Source organism: Mus caroli, chromosome X (assembly GCF_900094665.2).
Source record: "Mus caroli chromosome X, CAROLI_EIJ_v1.1, whole genome shotgun sequence".
Classification (NCBI taxonomy): Eukaryota; Metazoa; Chordata; class Mammalia; order Rodentia; family Muridae; genus Mus; species Mus caroli.
Genome location: NC_034589.1, coordinates 104,856,620 through 104,869,310, shown reverse-complemented (window position 1 = coordinate 104,869,310; position 12,691 = coordinate 104,856,620). Strand labels below are relative to the sequence as shown.

General features: G+C 35.8%; 1 protein-coding gene across 3 annotated transcripts in view; it reads left to right on the top strand.

Annotated features, from left to right (window-relative positions):
- Rps6ka6 (ribosomal protein S6 kinase A6) overlaps positions 1–12,691 on the top strand; it is a 140,460-nt gene that overhangs the window by 64,492 nt on the left and 63,277 nt on the right. For all 3 annotated transcript variants that reach the window (XM_021153084.2, XM_029473708.1, XM_029473709.1), the window contains 2 exons: positions 63–314; positions 12,524–12,586. In XM_021153084.2, coding sequence (XP_021008743.2) covers positions 63–314; positions 12,524–12,586 — 315 coding nt within the window. The remainder of the gene's footprint in view (positions 1–62; positions 315–12,523; positions 12,587–12,691) is intronic.

Genomic DNA, 12,691 nt, shown 5'->3' with positions numbered 1-12,691 from the left:
GAGCGGTGTGGCTGCTCGAGGGGAGGCAGCACTGAGTTCGTCTTCTCTTTCTGCAACCCCAGCAGCGGGCGGGGACCCCCGTGGTCCCTCTTTTGAGGTACCCGCGGTTGGNGAGGTCGGCAGTCACCCAGCGCGAGACCTGGTCCTTCGAAGACGACCAGGAGCCCGCTCAGCAGACGGGATGCATGCTGGTGCTGGGGCCAAGCAGCTTCTTCTCAAGAGCCCCTGAAGNGGCGATGCTACCGTTCGCCCCTGCGGAGGATCCCTGGGACCAAGAAGACATGGAGGTGTTCGGCAGCACGAGCAGTAGCGAGGTTAGTGTGGTGGGCGGGACCGGCTGTAAGTCTGCAGCCCGGTGTCCTGGGAGATCCCGGGCGGGCGGGTGGGAGAACGGGGTGCCTGCTAGCCCCCCACCCCCTTCCTGGGGGCCCAGACCTAGCTCTGGCAGAACGAGGGCGGGAAAGGGGTCAGGACAGGGAGCTCCAGCCTGCAGAGCTGCGGCTTGGCCTCCGGAGCTCGGGAGGTGCGGCCACGCCGGAGTTTGTTCTGACTAAGTTTCTTCACTTCCAACCCGAAGCGGGACTGGGGGACACACGGGGTGCCTTGCGTGACTCGCTGCGTTCCTCTCGCACCACGCTGCCTCTGCTTTCTGAGAATTGGAGCTTGCTGTTGAACTCCAGTGCTTTATGAAGTCAGGGAAACAAAAACACAGCAAGGTGACTAACTCTGGGGACTTTCACCCCAGGAGACGAAGATTCCTTGGTAACAGTATTCTCAATTCTTTGCAGCCTGCTATCTTACCCCCACCCCCTTGTTACCTGAAGTGGAGAACTGGCAGCCTTTAATCCATGTGCAGGTGAACTGCTGCTGCCTGTTCTCAGTTCCCCTTACTCTCCTTCAGTTTTACTTCAACCCTTTACCTTTTCCCAGTCTTCATACCTGACCAGATGGTGGGTACCAGAGGCCAAGTGATACCCAGAGCTTCTGGGACCCGATTTTAGTAAAGCTTAACCAAGTTGAACCGAAATACTTCCGTCCTCCCCTTTTCCCGCCGTTCATTCTTACTTCTGAAACTGTACTGGCTGGGCTTTGCAGTTGGGCCGCGAGAACTTAAATGTGCACAGGTATTTCATTGTTTGGTTACAAAAAGTGGGCACTATTTGAACACAAAAACCTACCTATTGTGATAGAAAGTTGGACCCTTTCCTAGCCACTTAATCATAAGCATAGTATTCCAGTAGAGGCCACCATACACCTCCTAAAATAGTTGAATGCCACTTTGATTCACAACAGAGTGTTTTGAAGACTCAGAATCCTCGAAATCTCAAGGGTGAGCCTTTGTCTTCAAATATTGTTCCATCTTAAAAAAATATATCTTGGATTATTGTATGATTACTTGTCATTTTTCCTTTATGTTATTTTGACTTAAACTAGGGTTAGATTACCTGTTAGAATAACTCGAAACAAGAGATTTTGTGGAAATAAATTGAGAAATATTGTGGAGCCCTTTATACAGATAAATATTTTATTAAACTGAATGGTTACAAAATGTTTTAATATTTTACATCTCTTAAGATTTGGTTAAAAGTGAGATGAATGGAAATGTTAATTTCTTCTTAAAATGTGGACATTCTAACTGCATGTATAAAATGTCAAACCATACTATCCAAGAGGGAGATTTTTGTTTTATTAATGAACCACAAACATTTAATTTATATAGGAAGTAGGGATCTTGCAAATACCTATTTTATTTTTAGTTTTAGTTAATTTTGAATGCAATATCTTCTAAATTGTAATTAGTACACATGATTTTTTAGAAATTTTGCAGTATGTTTTAGATATTGTAGAGATTTAATAATAGGTCTGTCTTCCTCTGCAATTTGGAGAAATGTTCCAGTGAAAACTGTTTCCACCTATGAAGTAAAACAAAAGCTGAAGGTAATGTGGTGAAGATAGTATTTCTGCGTTCTTTGTTTAAAACCATTATGATTGGTTAGACTTAACCCTGCAAGTTACTTTATTAAAAATATTCTGGTTGAAATTTTAGCACTACATGTTGACAGACAAATTTTGTTTTGTTTCTTATAATGATATTCTGTTCACAAAAAACAGTTTTACTTTATAGAATGTATATTTATTTTTATCACACCCTTTGATATTCACTTTAGAAATTCTGGCTTTTAAATTTGAACTTTACAACCCTCAATTGTGGTTTTTAGAACAAAGGTATTTTCATTATATTACATATCTGAATGTATTATATATTATTATATAATGGAATATAAGAAAATTTCTGGAATGCTCAAAGAAAATGTAGGTATATATTTGTTCATGTTGATATCAAAACAAATAATTTCTGTGTGTTGAATACTGGTAAGACTAAACATGAATTATTAAATTATAGTCACTCATGTAGTTTAGAGTGTTTTCTAGTATATTTTTCCTTTCTTGCTTATATGAACAGTAGAGAACTTTACATACAGGAAAACCATAGGTAGCAACTGTCTTAGATCAGTGGACAATAGCAAGCCATAGAGATGATGAGCCTAATTACTGTTTGAAAATTTTTCCTATGGGGAAATGTGTGAAGATTTCAATCAAAAACTAGTTTGGTTCCAGTGAATAGTAGAAAATGGGCCTGCAAAAGGGAATCATGGGCTCCATTGGCTCTTGGGAAAAAAATTCCTGGAAACAGGGCTATAAGGTAAACAAGAAGCTCTGGTTGTGAGACTCTTGCAGGGACAGCCTCAATTAGGTCTGCTGGGAATAACAACTTCAAAGGGCATCACCCCTCTGGCAGCTGCAATTTAAGCTCTTGCCTGGATTCTGTCAAGATCAGGAAAGAGGTGTTACTTGAGATGGTATTGGTTGTTCTGGGCAAGGGTCATAAAGAACAGCCTGTTTGAGTACCATGAATTCTTCATGAATTAGTTCCATGAACATTACAGTGTGCATAGTACTTTTCTTTTTTGTGGGTGAAGGAAAATATTTGGTTCTTTTGGGAAGAATTGATTATAGTCTTTTGAATTTGCATATCATATAATGAATATTTTAGTAGAATTCTGGTACTTCTATATTATTATCAATATGTTTTTGTTTAAGGAATTTAGTTTGGGGAGTAATTCATTGATGAAAGGAGTTTGAGGTTAAAGCTATAGCCATTTAAATTTTAACCAGGATAAATTGAGAAACTTAGCAAGTTTTAATTAATTTTTATGACCCTCTGTAGTAATAAAAGAACATGAACATTGAGAACAGATGAATCTGTATTCCAGCACCCCCAATAGATGTGTGATAGAACATGTTATCTTAGTTCTTTAGATTTCTACTTCATTTGCAAGTGGAAAGAAAAATATTTTCAAAAGTTGTTATGTAAAAGAAATTCAGCACTGGGCTTAATATACTTAGCAAGTTGACCTTCATATAGAATGTGTCTAATAAATAACAGTTCCCTCTATTTTCCCATTAAAAATTGAGTTATTGTCATATGTGTGTGTGTGTGTGTGTGTGTAAAGCCTTGGAGTTTAGATAGTTATAGCCACAGCCCCAGGCTTTCTACAATGAGGTTTTTTTTTTCAAGACCTCCCTAAATCTGATCATTTCTTCCAAAGTTATTGAAGCGCTCATTTTGCATCTTTCTAATCACAGATAGGATGATATAGAATAAATAGGAGGTCATATTCAGGGATACTTAGAGGGATTAAAAAATACAAATTTTATTCTGGCAAGCGGTTAATTGGGCATTTTATTTACATTCTATTTTGTTGCGTTTGGAATTCATACAGTATGTATGGAGTACTGACTTCACACTATATAGTACAATAATGCTAAATGTCTGAGGATGCATTTCTGAATCATAGTCTTCTCTCAGTGATTGGAGTTAGATGAGCAAGACAGGAGTTTTAGAAATTGTTACTGTAAATGGCAAGGGACCATTAAAGAAGGGTTGTGGTAATAGCAATCATTGTTTAGGGATATAGATCTGATGAGGCCTTGTCAAGAAGGTTAGATTTGACCAGGGTATTCTAGAGCAATAATATTTTCATAGTAGTGAACGAAACAATTTAAATGGACAGAGACAGTGTAAGCAAAACTGTACTCACTTTGGACAGGAGAGATGTGTACCACTGGGATGTAGGTATGCTTTGGCCTTTTGTGTGAAATTGCATGAGTCCAGATTGCATGGTTCTTTTAAAGCAAGTTTATGGTTATAATTTGATTTTGTAAAGATGAACTCTCTCTTAGAACATTAAGTGGCATCACATTTGTACTTTGAAAAATGACCAGTGGCAGCATGAGGGATGATTGGAATAGGGAAAGTACTGAACGTGGTGAATATCAGTGAGGAGACTGTTGTAGTCATAGATTTTGTTGAGGAGGACTGAAAAGGGGAATTGACCAAAGACATCTTGCAAAGAATAGGTAGAACATAGTGAGTGATTAGGTGTTGGAAAAAAGGAAAGTAGACTGAAGAGCTGGCATTAGGAGCCTGATAGGAGGAATAGATTCAGTTTAACAGGTAGTTAATGTGTGCCAACTAATATAAATCTGTGCTAGGCAGTAGACTATTACAGAGAAATGAGGTAGTAGGCGATAGAAAAGCAAGGCGAACTTCCTTCCTCTCTTGTTTTGTCTTGAACAATAGCAGACTATTATTTGGCCATTTTTGTTTTGGTTTAAAGTAGTTAGTACTGATGCACTTATAATTAGCTAAAATTATTCATGCTTCAAAAAATTACCCTTATGTACATTATTATTTCATGAAGATTTATTTAATGTGGCAAGTAGTCATGCATGCAGAGTGCTTTCCTAGAATCAGGGAAAACGAGTTTAGAATATCTGAATTTCTCACTTGATTTTTGCCATGTTCATGTTGATTATACACCTCCATCATGTAGCTTCTTCCCTGATTCTTCCAAGTTTATTTTTAAGCTAGTCTGGTCTGGAAATATTCAGGTCAGTTCATTCTAGGGCAGGGCTTCTACATTTCCCTACCTTGATTAATTCATCAAGAGAAGTAATTATGATCTTGATGTTCCATAATAGGGCCTGAATTGTGGAGCTGCTTTCTTGGACCACATAGTCTAAAACTATCCCACTCATAGCTTCTCTCATTTCTGATCTTGAGAAGGATGTCAAGGTATTTTTTTCTTCCTGTGATTGTTTTCTTGGTTGGAATTGTATTTAGAGGCAATTCTAAAGACTTAGTAAGCACACGGAATTCAGAACTTTGTCAGAATTTGACATATGTGTACTTATGTTATTTCTAAGGATTATTTACTGTCCTTGTTGATAATTATTTTATGTGTGCATTCTTAAAGTTTTTTTTCTTTAGATGGCTAAATAGTTGCATAGAAAAGAGATCTGAGAGATAAACTACATTATGTAGCTTTTGCTGATCATAGAGATTTGTTCTGAATTTTCATGCCAGGTGTATCTTGCTTAACTGATTTTTCTGCCATGTTTAAACCTGCACATTTGAAGTCAGTCCCCCCACTCCCACCCTTATGTATGTTAGACAGAAAGCTAGTTTGCTGCTTACTGTTTATTTCACAGAGTGTTTGAGATGGTTTATAGGAAATATAATTAATAAACTCTTGCTAGCTCCTGAAATGGACAGTAGCAAATATAGAAAGGGAAGAGGGAGGGTGGAGGTAGAGGGTGAGACATGATACAGGTTAATAAACTTTAGGCTGCTCTGCATTTTAATAAAAGCAAACTAAAAACTTGGCCTTCAGTTTCTTTGTTCTCAATTTTGGTTGTTCATTAGATTAACATGGGCTTTTCTTTTCAAGTTGCCCATGCCAGTGGTGTACTCACAGATGTGTTGATATTTAACTGCATTGGAAAGGTCCTGTGCATCATTTTCTGGATGATTATGATATCAAGACATTGTAAAGAAAATAACACTAGGCCAAAGTAAAAAGAAAAATAGTCCTTTCGTTCTTATTAGCCAATAAAATAAAAGGTTAATTCCTAAGATAGCAATTAGAAAAGTAAATTTTCTAGGAATTGGAATTTGGTTCTGAGTAGTTTTTTTTCCCTGTTGTTTTAAAGATGTGAGTGGGACTGAAGGAGGTGTTTGAGCTGTTTTATATACTAGTGCTGTTTAGTTTTAAGTAATTTGCTTTTTTATTACACTGAAAGCAAAATTTTTGTATTCTTGCTTATTTAGATATAGTGTAGCCATCTAATTAGAATGTCATATTAGTCATTCTTCTGTCACTTAATAAAACATGTGAGAAAATAGCTTGAATAAATGAAAGATAGTTTGCTTCACAGATTCGATGAGTTCAGTTCATAATCATTTGGTGTCATTGTGTGGGTCTGTATCGAGGTAAAACATCACAGTGAGGAGGTAGATCAAGGATCCTTTCTTGTGGCTGCCAGGAAGCAAAGAGAGGAGAAGGAGGGAAGGAAAAAAGAATGGGAAATGGATAAAGACAAGGCTTACTTTCAAATGTCAGCCTCCTACTTCCCCCTACTAAGTCTCACCTCCTTCCACCCCCTTCAGAGAACACTATTACCTAGCAACTAAGTCTTTACCATATGGATTTGGGGGATCATTTCCGATCCTAAACACAGCAAGATTAGTTAAGGAAGGGAATGGTTGCTGTTTGATTAACAAATACTCATTTGTATTAGCTCCTAAACAAGTAGAGGAATCCATTGTTTTAACTCACACTGTCAGGATCTCTGTCCACCATGGCAGGGAAGACATGCTAGAGTAGCTCGGTTCCTTGTTGTGAGACTGTAGCAAATCAAGATTGTCAGAATAACTAAATACTCAGAGAACCTTTTAGAGGAGGCATATAAGGAGTTTCAGAAAAGACCAGCTCATGTAGTAGAGCAGATTTTTAAACAGTATTAGTTTGATTTCATTTGTTTTTTTGCGCATGTGCCGATCTTTTTTCACTGGTGTGCAGTGTTCTAATCTGTGGTTGTAATAAGTTTGGCTTACCCATTACTCAGTTAAAAACCATTAGTTTATAGTAATTATGACTACTGACATAATTTTGTGTAGAGGTACTGATTTGAACAGAGCTTCATTTACTTTAGGCAATCCTTATGAATGAAGTTGCCATGTGAAAGTTCTAGCTTCTTTGAATTTTTCTAAGTTTTTATTGTCTGTTAAAGTTAAAATATTTATTCTGATAGGTGTATTGTAGTATCACATTATTTTCAAGCTTCCATTTTCTTTATTACAAGCATTGTTTGGGTATTTTGTTGAAACACTTGTCATGCAAATGTTTTCTCTAGCCAATTATCTTGTTAATTGTTTTATTTTTAAATTGACTCTTAGTTTTCTTAAGAGTTTTAAGATTTCTGGAAACAGGCCCTTTATCAGGTATTGATTGACATATGACCTTTGCCTTTCATTCTGTGGTCTCTATTTTTATTTCATTCTCTTAATCAAGAGTAGAGGTTTTAATTTTAATGAAGTCTAGTTTATGATTTTCTTCTTTTGTATAAGAAAAAGTTACATGAATCCAAGGTCACAAAAATTTCCCTATTTATTTCATTGATGTTACTTAAAGTGCATGTGATAGTATTTTTGACAGGATAATTGTTCTTGGATTGGTTTTAGTTAGTTCTAAATGCTATTTGATTTTCATTCATTCATCAAATGAGTAGTATCTGCTTATGATACAGAAGGTATGGTAGTTGATAGGCTTCATTGGGTAGTGTTCTAGACTCATGCCTTTATAACTGAAGACTGGTGGCGTGTGTGTGTGTGTGTGTGTGTGTGTGTCTGTGTCTGTGTCTGTGTAATCATAAGACAGTGTCTAAATAGTATATTATGGTAAAAACGTCAACAAATTTAGGCCTAGAGAAAGCTTTAAAAATATTTTTCTGAGGTGTTAATGTTTTAGTTTCTATGCCATTACTCACTGACTAAGTGATGCATTTTACCTCTTTGCTTTAAAATGTAGTAGTAATAGTTGATTTCTTCCTACTTAAATAAGCTGTCAAGGAAGTAGAGCTTTACAAACAGAAAACACATTTTGAATGTGCATCTCTCAGTTCAGTTTGTGCCTTATTGCTATTTCCATTATTCCTGAGAGGGTTTAAAAACATGCCTATCTTGATTTGTTTTTCAGTATTCTAAAATTATTTCTGCCATATAGAAAAAAGTTATTTTCACTAATGGATGCTTTTTGAGTATTTAATTGAATTACTCATGAATTTGTATCTTGTATAAGTTATTAATAACGCAAAGGGTAGAAAAGATCTATTTTGCTTACTGTTTCAGAGTGTTGGCCCATTATAATGGGAAAGAAATATAAGTTTAAGTCACATGAGCCAATAAGCAGAGGATGGTAAATGTCATAGATCTGGTTTTCTCCTTTTCTTTTTTTAATTCACCTGGCCCCTAACCTATGGTGCCACCCACTTATCAATTAATCCTGTGTAGAAACACCCTCACAGATACACCTACAGGTATGTCTCAGCAATCTCCTGTGTGATTCTAAACCAGTCAGGTTAACAATGGAGATTGATTATCACAGCTTTGTAGGTATATTAGGCTTCTTGCATTGTATATTAAAACAATAAGAGTTCTAGAGGTTAGATTTCTGAATTAGCAAGCTATTCTAGAATTAATGCTAGCTCTTAATTTAGTCATTTTGATTTTTATATATACCATATCTAATTGGAGAAGTGTATGCTGAAATTATGGCAGAAGTCATAAATAGCTGTTGTAGGAATTGCAGTAGATTTAAAAATTTATGCTTAGTTTTTAACTTTATAATGAAGACGTTAAAATGATGTTCAAAACAGGCTAACAATATGAACAATGACTTTTTAAAGGTAGGGGAGTTAACTATGTTGCCAGAGTGATCTTATGCCTCAAGTGATCCTTTTAAGTAGCTGAAGGAGTATTGTATGACGCTTTGCTGCATTTATTTATCTATTTATTTATTTTTATTTTTTATTTTAGAAACCCTGGGTATTGAATCCAAGGCCTTGAGAGATATCTGTAAGCAGTCCTTGGTAGAAATGGTCTTGGTTATCTAATAAAAAGATGATTTTTTTTATTTCCACAATTTTATTTCAACTAATGGGCTCTGTAGATCAGGAAAGTCATTAAGATTACAATAGCCATTTTTCCCCTATAAATTACAGAATCTCTGAAGGGACTGAAGTGGGAATTGCTGGAGTGTTTTGGCAAGGTATCCAGAGTAGATAAATGTTGCAACTTGATAGACAAATGATAAAAACTTAAATATAATCATATTTTTAGTGTTTATATTTTTAGGTTCTACACTGTTTGAAAGTATGCTTGGCATTTTTGGTATTAAATCCTTTTTGAAATTTATAATGCCACAACTTAAATATTGAAAGTGAATTGGCTGAATTATGTTGTTTCCAAAAATTGATTAAAATATTCTTAACCCGTTAGCCTTTTAATGTGATTAACAGCTTTACAATCTAATATACTGTTTTTTCTACTTTTAGGGTTGTACATTTGCAAATTTCTGCAATTAAAGATCTGGTTTTCTAGCATTCAAAGTGCATTGAAACTTAAGAATCCATTTTTGGGTAGGGTCTGGAACTTTTGATACTTGACTGCATTTTCCATATTTTGGGATTAAAAGTATACAATCAATAGTTCTCTATTGGTCAATATGTATTAGAAAAACTGCAAACATTTAAGAAACAATAGAGAAAAATCAGTTTAGATTGAAAATAAAGGTTGAGCTACGTACATGCCTATGATCTCAGCTCTTGAGAAACAGATGCAGGAGGATCAAGACCAACATGGAGTACATAGAAAAGTGTAGGTTGGACAGAGCTACATAGTGAGATGATATGTAAAACAAAATTTAAAAGAAAATAATCTGGATATGGTTTGTGATGGCACACGTTATACTGTTATCTGAGTGACAAAGGCAGGAAGAATTCTGTGAGTTTAAGACCAGTCTGGGATACATAGTGAGTACCAGACCATTCATGGTTCTGTGTGTCCCTCCTTCCCTCCCTGCCCCCTCCTCTCTTTCAGTTAGGGTTTCATACTAGCCCAGGGCAATTGGAACTCATAATTATGTAGCCCATGGTGGCATCACAATACTCCTACCTCAGCCTCAAGTGTGCTAAGCCTACTAGTATGGACCACCAGACCTGCTTAAATTGCTTCTTGGTAGAAAATAGAGAAAATATGGCAGTTACTGTGAGACTGATTTTAGTTTGTATAGAGGGAAAAGGAGAACATGGAACTTTACGACTTGATACAGAGGAGCAGGCATGTAAAGCACAGGTAATTTAAAGTGGTAAAGATTTTAAAGACCATCTATATCTTTAATTTTGTTTTTGTGCCTTCAATGAATTCATTTTACAGCAAAGGCTCATGATTGCTTCTAGACATCTGACTAAGGAGATATCTTGGAGGTGGTATATATTCAGGTTTTGTCCTTAGATTTTTTTTCAGACAACTTTTTCATATTAATTTGAAACAAAATAGCCCCTTTTAAAACTCACCCCAAAGCAATGGCCCATGCTTGATGGGCTATATATTTCAAAGGACTACGAATTTGGACTAGGAACTATATAGGAATATAGTCTTTAATTAAAAAGCTGGAAAGAATATGGACCAGTTATTTAAGTGAGTATCTAGCTTCCTATAATAGTCTTGATAATGGAATTCAGTTTAAAAGATTAAAAATATAAATTTGGGCTAGCAAGATGGTGCAGTGCATAAAAATGCTTGCCTTTAGGCCCAATGACCTGAGTTTGAACTCTGAGACCCATGTAGTAGAAGTGAGACTCTCCTGCAGAGTTCCTCATGTTAGCTGTTGTGGCATGAGCCGTGCTAACCCAATGTCAGTAAAAACTTACAAAAAGATGAATATCTACTGATTGTAACTATCAGTAATAAACTACTAGAATCCTAGCCTCTGGTAATGCCACTATTTCTTTTTATGTGTGTAGGATCAGCTCTTTAAAACCTCTACATATGACTGAATTCTTTTTTTTTTTTCTGCTTGTTTAGACCAGGTAAGCTTTGAATTAATAGAAAGCTACCTGCCTTTGTCACTATTTTATCTTCTGTTTATATGAATTTAGCCTGTTTTGGCACTTCATATAATTAGAATTATAAAGTATCTGTCTTTTTGTGAATCTCTTATTTCACCTAAAATAATTTTTCTACACTTCATCCATTTGGAATTGTTTCCTTTTTAAGGCTGAATAGTATTTAATTGTGTACTTGTAGTACACTGTTATTTATATAAATGCTGATATATGCGTAGGTTGCTTCTCTCTTCCCATCCTGGCTACTACTACTGTGATCGTATGGTACACAAAGATTTCTTTGAGACTTTGCTTTCAGTTCTTTTGATTTTATACCCAGGAGTAAAATAACATATAATACGCTGATTCTACTCTAAATTTTTTGAGGAAGAGTCATTTTATGGTAGCTATGCTGTTTTAGATAATTAACAGCACTATACAAAGGTTTCAGTTTATTCACATCTATAGCTATGGTGGAATTGTTTTTAAAAATCAAATTCTAGGATATGGTCTGAAGTCTGCTGTAAATTGAACTTGCATTTTTGTGATTTTTTTTAAATCATATTTCAACAAATAGCTTAATATATTAGAAGTATCAATATGCTGATGATATTTCACTTTGTAGACATGTCTAGCCTGGAACTTGCTATATAGTACAGGCTGTCTTCAAACCCCATAGCAATCCTGCTTCAGCTTCTTAAGCATCTCTGACTATAAAAGGAATATGAATTTATGTGTTCTATATTGTACCTATTATGATAGAAAATTTTATTTTTCAGAAAGCATCATTAAAGGGCAGTAGCATAGCTTCTTAGCCTTAACTATGAGGCAAATAGGTTGAAATTTTAGTTCTAACTTTTTCCCTAGGTTATTTAGTAAGATGTAATATACAATTTCTTCTTTATGAGAGCAAAGATAGAGTTTTATAAAGAGATTTCTAAAGGATTGTAAAAAAAAAAAAAAAAAAACTCCCCTAGGAAATCATTTAGGTGAGAACTTTTAATCCTAGACACTTTTGACCAGAAATATTGATTGTAATAAATATCTGGTGCTGTATAATATTGTCATGTGAATTTACAGATGAAATAAAGATATATTTATTATCTCCCAGTTTATATGGGCTGAGAATCTGGGCATGGCTCAACTATGTCTTCTGCTTAGTCATACAAACCTGTAATCAAAGTTTCAGCTCTTCTGCATGCTTATCTGGAGGCTTCATTGGGAAAGGTCTACTTTTAAACTCTCAAAGGTTTTTGGCACAGTTCTTTTCCATTCAGCTGGAAGGTTGAAAATGCAGCCATTTTGCTGAGTATTGGCTGGAGGCTTCCCTCAAGTTCAAGAAGTTGCTTAGTAGCTGCTACATACAACATGTTTATAGTCCTTCGTAGAGTGGGTTTCAACAGGACCACTTACTTCAATCAAGATAAGGAGAATCTCTAGAGTTGTTGTTTTTCCATAATGTAACCATATAAATGAAATCACATCACCTTTGCGATTTTCTTTTTTAATCCAGCCACAGGTTGTGTTTACCATGAAGACTGCAGCAACGGTTATTCGGGAGCATGAACGCAAAGAGGTGAGGCTCATGAGGAGTTGTCTCTGGGTTGTCTGCTGCACTGAATGACTTAGAAGTGTCTATGTTTGGTAAAGATATAAGATGTCTTTTATATCTTTTTATATC